The sequence below is a fragment of the Neltuma alba genome, unplaced genomic scaffold (assembly GCF_004799145.2).
Source record: "Neltuma alba isolate B1F8T4 unplaced genomic scaffold, ASM479914v2 tig00000642_pilon, whole genome shotgun sequence".
Classification (NCBI taxonomy): domain Eukaryota; kingdom Viridiplantae; phylum Streptophyta; class Magnoliopsida; order Fabales; family Fabaceae; genus Neltuma; species Neltuma alba.
The window spans coordinates 8,656-24,816 of record NW_021632125.1 but is presented as its reverse complement, the minus strand read 5'-3'; the positions used below and the strand labels follow the sequence as shown (position 1 = coordinate 24,816).

At 33.7% G+C, this 16,161-nt stretch overlaps 1 protein-coding gene across 1 annotated transcript; it reads right to left on the bottom strand.

The window, feature by feature from the left end:
- Positions 1-756: 756 nt before the first annotated feature.
- Positions 757-10,200, bottom strand: LOC114743481 (guanine nucleotide exchange factor SPIKE 1-like). The gene is made up of 17 exons (XM_028931695.1): positions 9,835-10,200; positions 9,561-9,723; positions 9,199-9,326; positions 8,963-9,066; positions 8,803-8,858; positions 8,569-8,666; positions 8,322-8,459; positions 7,169-7,480; positions 6,596-6,877; positions 5,832-5,999; positions 5,545-5,736; positions 5,392-5,435; positions 4,530-4,599; positions 3,867-4,028; positions 1,857-1,964; positions 1,680-1,717; positions 757-998 (listed from the first exon to the last, which is right to left on the bottom strand). The coding sequence occupies exons 1-17, from the start codon at positions 9,892-9,894 to the stop codon at positions 776-778; spliced, it is 2,346 nt and encodes a 781-aa protein (XP_028787528.1). The 5' UTR covers positions 9,895-10,200; the 3' UTR covers positions 757-775.
- Between the last annotated feature and the right edge of the window lie 5,961 nt (positions 10,201-16,161).

Below are 16,161 nucleotides of genomic sequence, written 5' to 3'. Positions count from 1 at the left end.
TACAAGAATAAATTAAAATTCAAGATTCAATAGCATACAGTAAAATTCTTTTAAATTAGTCAACACTGATTTCAATAAAGTGATGCTAGAGTTGAAAGGAAGAGAGCAATATGAAAAAGTTTGGAGGCTTTAGTTTTCAACCATTAACTTCACCTTTATTTTATAACACTAAGAGGCAAACACAATAGCTCCCAAATATTCCTGTATAACAACTCAGTACCTTGACTCTAGCAATCAACTAATTAACCACCTAATAATCAGCCTGGTAGTTTTTAAGGAAAATCTGAATTCTTGAGTATTCAAAATTGATACCATGTCATGAATGCGTTTGCATTACATACCCTAGCTATTTCAAGAGTACAATTCCCTTATTTCCTTTCAGTTTCACCTTAATCATAAAGGCCTCTCTTCTATTTTGGACACCAATTCCCTTCTACTTTTGATACAATATCACAGAGACCTTAGCTATTTTAAGAGTGCAATTCCTTATTTCCTTTCAGTTTCACCTTAATCATAGAGGCTTCTCTTCTATTTTGGAAACCAACATTATAGTTCAACCTATTAACACCATTACGAATATTCCTAAGAGATTATAAAAACTAAATAAGTTCATACATGATATTCTCTTAACCAACATCTACTAAATAAATAAGTTCATGTAGATTTTCAAAATAGAAAAAGAGATCTTTGTAACGAGAGTAAAATAGAGGAAAAGTCAATGTATTGACTATTATTTTAATTATTACAATCCTTGATTATTTATACTATATCATGACTACGAAATTGATACAACATTTACATCACAGTATGTCAATAATATAGAAATTTCAAAATGAGAAAGAATGCACAATACCTTGCTTCGTGCCAAGCTTCCCCAAACAGTAGATAATCCAGGATATACTGGTGGTTGACGACCACCAAAGTCATCAAACGCATAATCAACATAATTGACTAAAAAATGATTTCTTTCAGCATCGTCAACTGACTCCTGCTGCACCCTGCAAAATACGCTTATACATATTACACTGCCAGCCAACCAATCAAGTAACGTCCAAGCACTCATTAGTCATCATCATTCTCCTAAATCCAGTGCTTATAGTCTTTTCATTTTCTTGTTTTGATGGGAAGCAAATAAATGAAATGTAGTTGGAAATACAAAAAAAAAAAGCAAACGATTGACTAAAATCATATCATGCCAAGATGGCTTTGACGAAGTACATGTGGCATGCAGGACTCCCCAGTCAGGGCTATGCCCAAAACAACACAGAAGAAACAGATTCCCCCAACTTGACCAGTTCTCAAATGATGGAAGAGTATGACAGGTTAGCAATTTAGCATGAGTATGCAAGAATCAATAGCTAGTCTTGCTACGGGCAACTCCAAGGAATTACGAAGACAACACATTTAGACTTCCAAAAATATCCCCTCTGGATGTTTTCCGGATAAGTTTCTTCTTAAAAAATAAAAAGAAACAATTAGAAGCAGACCACATTTTGAAGCTTTTCATACTTCTCTAAGAAAAGATGTGTTGCCATGTATTATCTTAGGCACAAAATATGAAATGTAAAAATATCTATATTCCAAATGAACAATCTACTTAAAGAAGGTGCATGTGAGGATTCAGAGGGAACGAAAAAACCCAGAGGGGAAAAGGAAAGGAAAAAAATAAAAAGACAAACCTGGTAACAATGTTAACCATGGCCCTGAAAGCTGCAACCTGCAGCACCAGTGAAAAGGTGAATGTAGCAAAAGTAGAAAGCCACTGATGCAAACGAAAAGAGGGTAGAGAGAGCTGGACCCCAAAGTACAATTCTAATACTAAAAGGGGAAAGAGTAACAACAGTAAATAAGTCAACCTGGAGTGTTTCTCCACCATTGCCTATGAGATGAAGCAGCATATTCAGAATTGGGTGAAGAAACTGAAGTAAAGCAGTGGAATCAACATTCTTCAAGCTATTAATAGCCTGCAGTCAAGAATAACTAAATATCAACCAGGTCGTCCAGTAACAGATACCGCACCACACATCTAAAAGACTAGGTGCACATTAAATAAACAGCTAGCGCTGAAAATGATTAGTAAACTGTAAGCATATGTATATAGAACGTAAATATCCTCCCCAAAAGTTTAAAAAAGAGTTTGCTAAAACACAAACTTCCAAAAATGCTGCTGATATCTGTGCCGTAAATATCTTATTAGGGGTAACTCAGTGTAATATAAATACTTACGGGTTAGGTATAGTAGGTAGTTACAAGTCAGTTAGGATATAGCCATTAGTCATCTACTGTAGAACCTATGTTGAACCTCTAATAACAGTGCATATTCACTCTATAGCTCACTCTCTCTTCCTGTGTTTCCCTCTCCTCTCTCTTTTTGCCTCTCTTTTCCCTCATCTTCATCTTTTCTTCCACAACTCTATACCAGCTGCCCTCCTTTGTTTACACATAACTTGCTTGTCCAAATAACATCTAATATTTTAAGATAAAAGAGCTTCCACTAGATGCAGTTAGTAAACAATAAAGGAGCACAACATGAAAACCAATAAAACAAGAACACACATAGATAACAATAAACACAAGCCTTCTGGCTCCTCTGCATGTCCACTAAGGAACTCCATCAAAACTAGCCACACAACCATCATCAAAGTCAAGGTATATAGATAACGTTATCATAGCAAGTCTATGAACAAAAGTTTCCCTTCAAGAGTATTTTTATGAGTACAGAAGCAAAGGAAATGAAGGATCAAATGATGATTTTCCAACATATTTGGATATTTAAAATGAACGAAGGAAAGGAAAAGGTGGTACATGAAAAAAAATGATCGATATAAAATATCTTTGCAACTTGACACGTTGATTTATGAAATTTAAATGAATTACGTATTTTTAATATTATTAATACACATTTCAAAATAGCAAATCCTTCTTTCTCCCTTCAATATATAATTGTTTCATGATATAAGAAACAAATTTTCATAATGAGACGTCTTTATTTTAGATCATACAATTAATTGGACCAAATTCTCTCTCATTACAAGGGATGGATTGGATACACTTGGCAAACAAAATCAATATATCAATCAGCATCAGCAATATATTTTATAGCAAGACACACTATTCATAAGCCATGCATGATGTAAGCTACTTCACAGTTCCATGCTAAGCATGGGTCCCACAATCTAGTTAGGAAAATTTCTTTTATGATTAGGATAGTCACAAACTCATGGATACGAACCACCCTCTAAAAAGATTTATATGAAGTGTAATATAGTCATTGAAACTTTTCCACATCAATATTTCATTTCTTTCTTGCTTGATGATCATATTCAGAACTTCCATAAACTAGGGCGTTCTGCACATTTTAAGTGTGTTTTTTCAACAGGAAATCGCAGAACTTCTGTAAACTAGAGCATACAGGACATTCTGACGTTTTTCCAAGAAGAAATCAATGACCTGTAAACAAACCAGATGAATAATTGTACCAATTGATCCCCACCTAAACCGATCAGGCATTAGTACAGCACGCTAAGATAGATAAGGTCATATTTCTGAAATTCATCCAACTAAACATTGACCAAGCCAGGAAGATTTTAAAATCATACGAGTCTATTAAGCTGAGACAACATGAAAACTCATAATCTTACTGATGTCAAATTCAAAGTGTGATAGACCGCATATCTACACTATAACATCTCTGGTAACAGGCCCAACTTTAAAAAAAAAAAAAAAAAAAAAGCGACACTAATTTGCTAAATCAAGTGGGGGGAAATGTAAGAAGAATGGAATCATTTAATCCAGGAATGAACAATCAACATAATCAATAAACAAGATACAAATGAATACAAAATAAAGCTAAACAAGAATGATACCTCCAGAAGTTCAGAACCCCAAGGTGGGCTTGTTCGAAGCGTGTGTCTATCATATTCAAGAAAGAAATCCCTAATGCGTTCATTGACAGGGTATAAAGATGAGCAAAGCCTTAAACGTAATTTGAAGACATTTTTTCCATCTTCCAAATAATCCAATCTCTCCTATCAGAAAACCAAAAAAAATAAAAGATCAATGACTGAAATTCAAGTTTAACAATTGAAACTAATCCAAAGCCACAGGCCTACTTAAAAAGTATAAAATAGCCATTAATCACAACATCAGATGAAGGTCAAATTTCATAATAAAAACCAGACAAAACAGTCTTGTTACCTCAGGAATGTGTGAAGCAACTGATAATGAGAAAATTTTGGAAATATAGACAGCAAGGTTCCAGAAAGAAATCTACTGATTGATGCATATATGATATGTGTGTTGATGCATATGAGCCAAAAAAAATCTTCTCGTGTCCCAGAAAAACACAGAAAGTAGCATTATTTCAACATCCCAGCCAGTGTAATTCAGAGCAACTAGAAAGAGAGAGAGAGCGCCAACAAAGAGAGGAACAAGCAAAAATGAGAGGGAGACAAAAAGGCGAACACATAGGACATGAATGATGATTGTCAGGTAATAAAGGTAGCACAACACTGAAATGATAGACATACCCTTCCTGTATCCTGGAGATAATGGGGAATCAGCTCTTTCATAATTGATAGAGATATTTCAGATCGCAGCCTGTATAAAACCCCAACAAGTTCAGTTTCCATATGCCAACTTAAAAGCCTATGTATTGGAGGCCTAAGAAAAACATCCTACTATACAAATGGCCAATTGCAGAATTTAGGTCAAAACCAATTGATCATATTCTGTTGTTAGAAGAAGAAAGAGGAAATGCAAGGAGGATCATAGGGAAAATATTAAATTTTGGAGAGAAACCAAAATCAGAAAGGTAGGCATAATAATGATAGAAAATGCTATTTGTATCAATGCAGTATATATTGACGATATGTTACATCAGAAGAAAAACTTTCGCATAGTATATACAATTAGGTACTTCACAGTCTTGCACTCAAAATTCTTATCAGTGAACTTAGCTTCTCCCGGTAATCAACCTCAAGTTTTCTTAAATATCATTTGTTGAGCTTCAATTAGGGAACAAATGAACTCACACATAAAAGTCAGATTTAGTAAATCAAGGTAAGTGGACTCATTTACTCACATTGACAGTGACACTTCAAAAAATGAGAGTGTGTTTTCACGTGTGTGTGTGTCTCAAGTTCCAGTTTATGATCGACTAGGCCAAAACACAACAAAATGTTAGGAGCATAAGATCATGTAAATCTTTGAAATCAGTCAGAGGTAACATTTAAGACGCAAACTTCATACAGCATTATGCATTATTTCACCATAATGCCACCCACAAACTCACTAAATCGCCATTAACAAGACTTGGGGCCGCAAAAATTAATAAACTTTGAAGTCTAAACATGGGCAGAAGATCAGAATTATCAAAAGTAAGCCACATACTGAGCATGTGAAGATAACGGAAGTGCCGCATATCCAATCACCACCTAGAAAAGATTCACCACAGCAATCAATTACAGCATCAGAGTAAATAAATCATGCCACAGAGTTCATGAATGAAACAAGCAGTAAAGCAAGATGCATAATAAAACTTACTGGTTTTGGAGCTTCTAATTTTGTCTGCAGATCAACATGAAAGAAAGTAAATAAAAGGTGGTGTGTTGGTGTCCACATAGCAGGGAGGGAAAGTTTGATTTCATCATGGTAACAAGCCATTCTAGCCCCAGCAGCAACTTGGGTGTGAGCCCACTTCTGTAGCGGAGCACCAGGATCCCTAGGATACATTGCCTGGGCAGATTAGTCACACACAAGAAACAAGTCAGATCAGAGCTAAGAAAATATGGCATAATAACAAGACTAAGAAACAAAATGAAAAACATTACCTCCAATGGCTGTTTACGAAGATCACCATCATCCTCTCTAAGTTCAACCCGTATGAACAAATTTTTCTTCCTACCCAAACTTACAGTCAACGGATACACATACAGACAGTGAAACAGTTGCAAAAAAGGCTCGTTTCTCGTTGTAGTGCGAAAGTCAAAAGCATGGAACTATAAGTCAATCATATAGAGCGCATTAGAAAAAACACGGCATACCCAAATGAAATCATATCAGATATGTCAGCTAAAAAGCCATATCAAGCACCACTTTCTTAGCCAAGTAATAAATATACTTCCAGGATTCAAGAGCCCCTCAAGTGGCTAATAAGTGGCATTTTCATATTCATGACTCTCAACTCCCCTATGCATGGCAGACAAATACATTTGGGTGTGAATTTCCATCAGCAAATCTTACTTTACCTTGAGAAATGAACTTTAGCCTATGATTTGTCCGATTTTACATAATTCCACAATGTAAAACACTTTTATGTGAGGAAGAGTTACAGATTACTATTAGCAACTGTGTTCTCATTATTCACTCATATACGATACAAACCATAATAACACTATAGAATCATAATCTGGATCATGTGCTCTCAATATCTACAATTATCCTTGTATAGAATCTAAAGAAGACACAGGCTGAAATTCAGTCAAGAATATGATGCGCCTGAGAGACTTGATAGTAACTGTACAGAAGAAAACTAATTATCACAATATTAAGGCAATTATAGACTGCAACTTGATCAAGATCCATCTATACTTACATCATCAGAATTAAAATCTGGATTCCCATGTATATTTGTTCCATTTCCAGAGGCTTCTTTCCCATCATGGGAATTCCATTTCGAGATACTACCCTGAGGATCATCAAAACCATCACTAGGGTGTTTTCCAGATGAAGACTCTGCAATATGATCGCTTGGGTCCACAGAGTCATTGGTACCAATTTCTGACATGTTTTCCATTTCAGCTTGGGAAATCTGGTGCTTCTCTATTTCCAGTCTCAAAACACCTTTAACAGGTTTATGCACTTTACGTTTGGGGTCCTAAACATTTGTTAAGAAAAACCAATCACCGAAACGAGAAATTTAGAGGAAACCAAAAAGTATTAGAGGAAATCATTATAGTCATGTATTACAACATAATTATTTAATCATTATAGAGCATTGAACAGGTCTTCTAATGACAAGAGAAACAATATACTTCATATAATTCTACAAATTCATTAACAAACGTTTAGTGACCAACTTCAGCCAGAATTAGTAATTAATTTCGTCACTTAGAGTAGAAACAAAGTCTCCATCAATGAAACCTGAAGCATGTGATAGGCAACTCACCAGAAGTGATTCCTCAGTGTAGCTTTCTTTGACTTTGTCTAAGTTTGAAATCTCAACCATGACAGAATTTACACTCGAATAACCCAGCTTTCCATCTAGAGAGATTTTTGCACTAGTCTCAAAAACACCTTCATGGGAACTTGAACCAGAAACACTTGGAGCAAGAGGGCTGCTTGGGGAAGCAGGCCCTACCGAAGCTGCACCAGCATTGTTATCAAATAATGATACCATGGCCCATGCGAAGGACTCTTTGTAAGGCATGATTTGAGACCACACCTGCAATTTTTGCTTCTCTCTATCAGTCAAGTGACCCTGTCCATATGGATTGAAAGTTAGAACCAAAACAAATTTTCAGAAGATACAACATTGTATGCGGGGTACCAAAGCTGGGAATCCCCAAGAACTAATATTCACAGGCATCCTCAATCAGCAAGGCACCATTCAGTGGATATCATTTATTTCTAAGAAATTATTCAAGTCTAAATGCAACTTCCATAAGCTATCCTATTTCCTTTTCTTTTGTTAAAAACAGCCGTCAGGAAAGAGTACATCTCATCATTCAACAATTTGCAAAAGAAGTAGTACATAAACCATGCAACTTCAAGTTAACACTTTTCTTACCCTGTTCAAGACCTCAAGTCTTCTTTTTCTATCTTCGTGAAGAATTAAAAAATACGTAGTTAATGAAGTGTTTAGTGTAGGAAGAGAATACGTATAATAGCTTATATCAATTTATAATTTATAATTTATGATGTATCAAAGGTATGTTTATCAGAAAATCAGGACATATAAGTGTAAATCTTACCCCCACAATAGTGTTTTATCACAACCATTTTAGCTGTTGAGTCATTACAGATATTTGATGTTTAAGTTCACTTGAAGTTGTTCAGGCTGCCTATGAATAGGCCTACTGCCAGATTTACGAAATTCTTCCTAATGAATTATTATTGAACTTTAAGTGTCGTTGACTTTTTTTTTAAAAAAATGTATTCTCCCTATTTCTTTGCTCTACTGCATCCATAACATGCTGATTCAAGGGGGCACTAAAGTCCACGCTAATCAAGAAAAACAGGAAAAGCAGCTCAAAAGTCCAGGCTAAATAAGAAGACTAGAATAACAAATGTGCTCAGGGAAGAAAGGAGTGAGCACATACTGATTCTTTTCGTGAATAAACAGATGAAGTGACCCCGCCTTCTTCTGTAGCATGTCTCTCCAACTGGATTAGCAAACAAACTGATGCTGATGGAGCATCTAGATAGAAAACCCCATGACGTCCATATGAACTCTTGGTCTGCAAATGGTAAGAAAGAAAATGGTCATCCCCCTATCAAAATAACCAGTTTACTTTATGAAAATTATTTGTACACAAAGTTAGAAATGGTAAGTATAACATAGCTTACATCCTGCATTTCTGTCGGTAGGACACGAAAGTAAAAGTCTTCTGACAATTTTTCTCTTCTCTCCCTATTGTATAAGCTAATTGTACCATAAAAGGGCTCTACAAGACGGAGCATAAGTTAGAAACTTCGAATCTGTTTTCCGTAAGAAATACTGCGAGGTAGCACTGTAGCAGTACAATAAGCATGCAATTTATCTAGTTATCCCACCAATATCAAGAGCATAATAATACTCACCAACTAATCCCACTTGAAATTGTAAAGACTGGACTTTTATTGAAATTTTCATTCCACTGAGATGCACAGCAAAAGAGACGGGGCAAAACAAAAATCGGTCAGATCATGAAAAAGTTAACCAAAACATTGTGAAAATATTCCATTTGTGAGCCTGTCATACTGTGATATGGGAGTTTCTGGTATCCGTTGTCCAAGTATCAACGACCTCTCATTTTCCCAATCAAATGCTGGCTCATAAGCTGGAAGGGGAGATTGACCAAAGTGCTGCATATCAAGTATCAAATGAACACCGTCAATGTTGATTTTGATTTCAATAGAAGATGAGCCCCAAAGTCTAAAGTAGTCCAGAGCCATAATTATTCAACAGAATTATAGCAGGAGCTAAACCATGACAACCTTGGGAACACCTGAAGGCTGTGTGTCAGCATCCGCAGCTTCCATGAACTGCCTTCCTGACGTACTTGGAATGTCATCTTCAGTAATATCTTCGGCCTTGGCTCGCCTTGCACCAGCAAGACACATTTCTGTGTATGGAACTAAAGTAAGAACTTTACCCGCATAACAGCTAAACGCACACCATTCCCAGTAGGTAATTACCCACCGAGATGCCATTCATGTTACACAGTGAATACACCATCGTTCTGGACACCGTTTTACAATTATTAATGTACCAATAAGAGGACATTCCTAAATGCCTTTTCATTATAATCAGGTTAACAAAAACAATAGCAACCACTACATTGTGGAAAAAGCAATACCAGTCTCAATATCAGTATCAGGGCCTTCATATATCTGATTCTGAAACGACAACGGACCCACACTCTCATAGTGCCCATACTTGTTCTCATCCTTAACCCAATCTGTTGTATAGCAGTGAACCAATTCATTGAGGTGCGGCCATTGCTCCAAATTTTCGTCAAACTGCATTCCCGGGTAAAACAATAAAATAAAATAAAATGTTCACAAAATGCCCAAACCCACATTGGGTACTTTACTCAAACACATGGAGAGCCAAAAGGAAACACATTGTACCTTGTTCTGCCACCGAGTGGTGGCGGGAGTAGAATCCCGCCGTGGGCGAAGATGAAGCATCGCAGATCTAGGGTTTTACTTGACTCGTGGTTCTGCACTTCCAATTGAAGAAGACGACTAATGGGTCTCCTTCAAATGCTAGATTTCCCTACAATTTCCAACCTCTTCTGGATCTAGAAGCAGAATAGAAAGCATTTGCAAAGACAAGAGCTTCAGAGAGGAAAACACAGGCGAAAAGAGAGGAAGCAGAAACGAATGCAGCAGAATGAGTAGAGCCCAGCACAGTAAACAAGTCAAAAGAAGTCCAAAGAGAGAAAACGCCAAACGAAAGTTCATATGAGCACAGATGCTGTTGTGCTGTGTGCCTCTGTAATCGGACCCCATGTATTAGTATTGCGAAACACTAAATATTATATTTTTAGTGAGATTTTCATTTTCTTTTGCAATCTCTCTTTCTTCCAGCTCTTTTCAGCAGCTTTTTTGGCTTCTAAGAAAAGCAATTATGGTGCTCTTGCCTTTTAACTAATTTTTTTCACAATAATCTTATTTTAATTTTTGTGTCTCCAACCAATACTGCTTCATCTACCTGCGAAAAGATTGGTCCAGCACAAACAAATTATTTCCTTTATGATTAATTAAAGATAGGAGGCATTAATTTAATAGTATCAGAGCAAATTCCACTTTTGTTTTCTATAGGCTATTATCACAAAGCAAACATCTATTCAATAAGAAAAGTAGGCATGAATTATTTATTACCCTTAATATAATGTTTAATTTGAGAGTTAATATTAATCTTATATATAAGATTTATTTTATATATTTATCAATTTTTTTAAATTAATTTTATTGATATTCTCTCAACAATAATCAAATAAGAGATAAAAGAAGAGAATTAAGAAAGATAATTAGGATGTTTTACCAAAAAAAATATATCATATTAATTAATTTAACCAACATCTTTAGTGTACTCAAATTAGTTAATTAAATGTTACATTAAGGACCATATGAGTATTTAATTTAAATAAGAATGACCATCTTTAGGTGCATTGTTGAATTTTAAATGCTACAATACAAAGTTGATAAATTATGCAACAAAATATTTAAATTAATTTCTTCATAATACATTGGTTATGTTATACAGATCAAAATCAGCACAGGCAAATATGGGCTGCTTCTGCGCTAGGAAAGTTATCTTAAAGGCAATAATAGAGGATTTACATTATTTCATCTCAAAGTGTTTTTTCCTCTTCTATTTCTTTATGTTTATTTATTTCGTCTGTTGCTGCATAGGGACATGTTTTCTTTTCATTACTTCTGTTATATATTTTTTTGAAAAAAAATAAATGCTATTTCTATTTAATTTTCACTCCCAAAAATTGTTTTTTAAAATTTTATTTTCAGTTGAAAAATTAAGCGCATAAAATATATATTATAAAATGTATGTTTATTAAAATTTGCTTTTTATTAATACTATCCAAACAAGTTTTATCCAAATATAAATTATGTTAATGCTCTAATAACTTTTTATTTTCTTAAACTTCAGCTCATAAACTCTAATTTGAGCAAATGAAATGTTATAAGTCTTAAAATTTAATCACACACTAGATATTTTTTCACATTCTCAGGGTAATAGGGAAATAAATTGTTCAACAACGCGGGACGGTGATTATTCAATGTGTCGGACAAAAACTAAGGTACATACGAGAGAAACTTCCATTAGAATAAGAATAAGAATAAGAATATAATAAAATCACCAAGTACAAGCTTTTTTTTTTTTAATTTTCTTTTTGCCAGCACCAAGGACGAGATTGAAGATAAACATTAATGAATCTTGGGGCCAAAACAATTTTTTTTTTTTTTTTAAAAAAAAGGTACTCTTCTGACGAGGTATCGTGTGTTCAACTCAAAATGCATTAATATTTTTTCACCCACATATTTTTGAATTTATCTGAATTTTTAGTTGTGAGGCAGGCCTTGATAATGTATTAGTATTACTCTTCCTTTTCAGTATTCAAGTCATAATGATTATTTTATTATTATCATTATTTTGCTAATTTATATTCTTTTTAAGGTAAAAGATGTCCTATAACTAGATTGACTTTGCCTAGGATAAAGATTAGCAAAAATCATATTTATTTTGACCAAATGATCATTATATCTATTAATTCTGTAATCTATAAATATCAAATATGCACTTGAATTTTTTTTGAAAATATTAAAATGCTTATTGTTATAGATTTAGATTCACTAATTTTATAAAATTCAACCAAAAATAAAATCAAATTAAAATGGTCTATGTATAATTATACATATTTGTAATATTTAATAACAATTAATACTATTTTGTCGGTTAAATAAGAATTCAAATATATTATAAATTACATTTCTATGTTTTTTTATAATAAAAAATGTATACCTTAAGTAGGTGACAGAGATTGATCATGCAAGCAAGGTCCAATACCTAATTTCATGCCTCACAAAAACATGTATTTGTGTCCTATTCTTAATTTGAGAATTTTATTAGTAAATAAATTGTAACTATTTCTTATAAGCACTAGAATGAATACATGCTTTTAACTTTTTAAAAAGAAATTAAATTTTTTTTCACTTAAAAATGTGAGTGTTCCTATAAGCCAATAATAAAATAAATGACTTTGTAAAGGTTATTTTAATTTTTAAGCTTAACAAACTCTCTTGATTATAATTCAATTTTTTTCAAAAAAGAAAAGCATTTTAGAACTTAAATATGGGGTAGATTTATTGGATAGCAGTTATTAGGGGGTGGTTTATGTGTAGCTTTCTTAATATAAGGAACCGGTGAGTGATATGAAAGTGGTATGACCTAATGTTAACTTCACCATTTGAGCTAGACCACTGAACTGCACCTTTAATTAATATTCTTGTCCTATTTGCACTTGTCAAAGTCAACACATACCTACTCATTTTTCTCCCTTTTTAAGTATTTTTAATCACAATGTAATCAATCTAATATGAAAATTTAATTAACTCTATTCATGTTATTTCATCATATTATTATTCAAGCCATACTTATTCTGTCAGCCATATATATAAATATATATATATATATATATTGTAATTACTTATCTATCAAGTGATAAAAGTTATGTCCCTTTTATACATTTATTTGTTTCATTAAATGCTTCAAATTTATGACACCCTTGTTTTTTTGACCGGCCAAATTTATGACATCCTATTCATAGGAAAGCTAGCAAGTCACATCTCCTATATGATCCTAACTAATGTACTTTTGACAAGACCCAAATTTTTTTATGAGCTCAGTTAAATTTGCCGGTTGTTCTTCTAGAATTAATTAAATCCATTGATTTTGATCTTTGCTTTCTCCAAATATTTGGTTTTAAAATTCAGTTTTCTAGCTAGTTAAAGACGTGCAACAATTACCCACACAAAGATCTACCGTACATGTATAAAGCTATGGAATCATCAAAGAACAGGAAGGGATTAATGTGGACCATTCCTTATGAGAAATATTCTATTATGAAATCCTTTCACCCTTTATTTGTTTATTAATAAAATCACCTTTTTTCTCTTTTATTGATCTTAACTGTTAAAATTTTCCCAAAAATGCAAGTGCAAGACACCTATAAAGACGAAAAGGCATATATATATATATATATATAAAAGAAATTAAGTTAATTGATTAGCATATCCTCATTGCATAGCTTTACAGACAAGACAAGCAGCAATAGTAAGATTGAAGACATGATCCATCCAAGGAAGCTGTCATGCCATGATCTGGTCCTTCACACTTACAAGTTAAACCCCACATGTTTTTGTCTTTAGCTGACTCAGTAACAGTAAAAATACCTCAACCAATATATACATCCCACCAAACCAATTACCAAACAGAATGTTTTCTCTAATTAATCATTCAAGATTTGACTTCAGTTGAAATTCTCATGTTATATCAGCCTATAGGTATTTAGAGTATTCACTACTTTTCCACCACATAAGACCAAGACAGCATATCAGAAAAACCAGTAAATTACCTTTCTTGTTTTGAAAAGCTTTTTAATCACTATGAGCTACATATTAAAGGTCAATTCTTTTAGTAATACTTCTTGTTATGATTTATACTGTGAATACACATATATAAGATAGACAGCTTTTAATTTTAGAAACAGGATTCAAGACATCTCACTCAGCACTAAGAGCAAAAGAAAATAATAAGCTTATACTTAAATGTTCGCTTAGCTTTGCAGCAACTCGTCATGATCTCGATGGATAAGTTAAGTTTAATGTAGAAATCCTGGGTGTTAGTAGTATGCTGCCTGCGTTTGTTAGTTAGCTTCTGTTATAAGTAGTTAGCATTGTTAGAAGTTAGTTAGATAGACTTAGATCTGATGGATAAGTTTCACTTGGTGTAGAGTCTAAGTGCACAGCACTATGTTTGAGCAAGTAAAGAATACTGATTTATATATATTCTTCTTACTCTGCCTTCTTCTACAACATGTCAATTCTTTTTTTTCTCTATGGCTATCTGACTAAGTTAGATTCGAGCATTGTCGTGTCTAATTAGGAGTAGCTCTCCCAAAAGCGAGCAACATATGCTTCTACATATTTGACATTGAAAAGCCTTCTATATGTTCACTATGTTCTGTGGTAATTGATGATCACTCCACATTGTACAAAAATGGATGTTTTTGGTGTTACTTCTCATAGTGGAAGCGCTTTTAATTTGCTTCAACGTGAATAATGAGTTTCCTTGTTCTATCTCATATGAGAACTTTCATGGTTGAAGCTTATATTGAACCTGCCAAGTTGCAGGTATCAAAGTATGTATATATTAATAGTTGTTGGTCGTCTTCTTTTTCTCTGTAATATTATGTACTAATATTTCATTTTAATACTATTGATCATTTTACCAAAAACAAATATCAAAGTATGCTTTTAAAGGTTGGTTTTGCCTTCCACCTGGTTCAAGCACCATAATGAAATAAAGATGAAGAAAGAAAATAAATTTAGTGGTTTGGAGACGCATTAGCCGAGAGTTAGATTGATGAGCATGATGATTTCTTCCTCATTTTATTATCCATCAACATCATACAATTCACTCCTTTGATATATTGAAATACTCTCTATATTACCCCTCGTCTTTGGGTTCAGATGGCAAAGGGGTCGGACATTTTCACAACATGGAGGGGGTTCAATGCTAGAGTTAGTTGAGGCACTAGGGGAGGCATGTTCACAGTTTAGTGAAACTAAGGGATTCCTACCAATTGGGTCAGATAAAAAAAGGCTTGCTTGTCATGCTTCCGTACTCGTAGGGACAAGCCCCAGTAGATCATGAGTTAGTTTCCCTACCCTTGGATCATAGGTAAGCCCGACCCCCTTCCTAAAATTTTTCCTTTGTTTCACTGAAAAAAAATACTCTTTGTGTTTGCATCATCACCATCTTTAGATAAATTATTTTGAATGATAGTACTATAAACAACGCATAGTAGTAGAGTAGCACTTGATACACTAGCAACTCCCATGAAATGGGTCCAATGTCCAGTTGTGAAATTCTTGAAAAAAAGATGATGAATTAAAATAAAGTTGCTACACTAAAAACTAGGTGTAAAAAGACCATCCAAACTAACTCAGTGGATAAATTAGAAATACAAAAACAAAATAGCATTTGGACTAGAAAAGGTTATTGCATTATGGTAAGGACATAATTGAACAAATCGAGCAATTTCAAATTGACGTAACATGAAACTAATTAATCCGAAAAGCATCGTATAGATTAATAAAGTAAAATGACCAAGTTCGACCGACTATTTTATTCTAATTATTTTATATGCACTAGTCTATCAAACTTGGTCGAATGCTTGTTCTCGTTTAGCATATGTAAGTCGTAATACATTTCATCATTTCATCGATGTGGGGCAAACTTTTTAAGTTAGTTGATGATTGATGCCTAATAAAACACTTGCTTTTTATTGAGTATAAACATTAATTCTTGTATTAACATCTACAATGGAAATATAATGGATTAGATACTTTCACAATGCTTTGTGTTAGTCAACCTTATCAACTTGAAGAAGATATACATGTGGGAACAGAAATGTTGTCCTAGATGTAAAAGAGAAAAAATGTTTGTGCAGGTTCTTATTGCCCCAACCCTCAACATTTTGACAAAAACATGTGTATGTTTTTTTTAAGCTATTGACTTCTTGGTTGTTGCTACTTAAGCAGAAAAATTAGTTCTAATATCGTAGTATTGAACCTTCAATATGGCAAAATACTTAAAAAGGCCATGATGAATCATTTAATTATCAGTTTGCACCTTTGCCTTCTAAATTG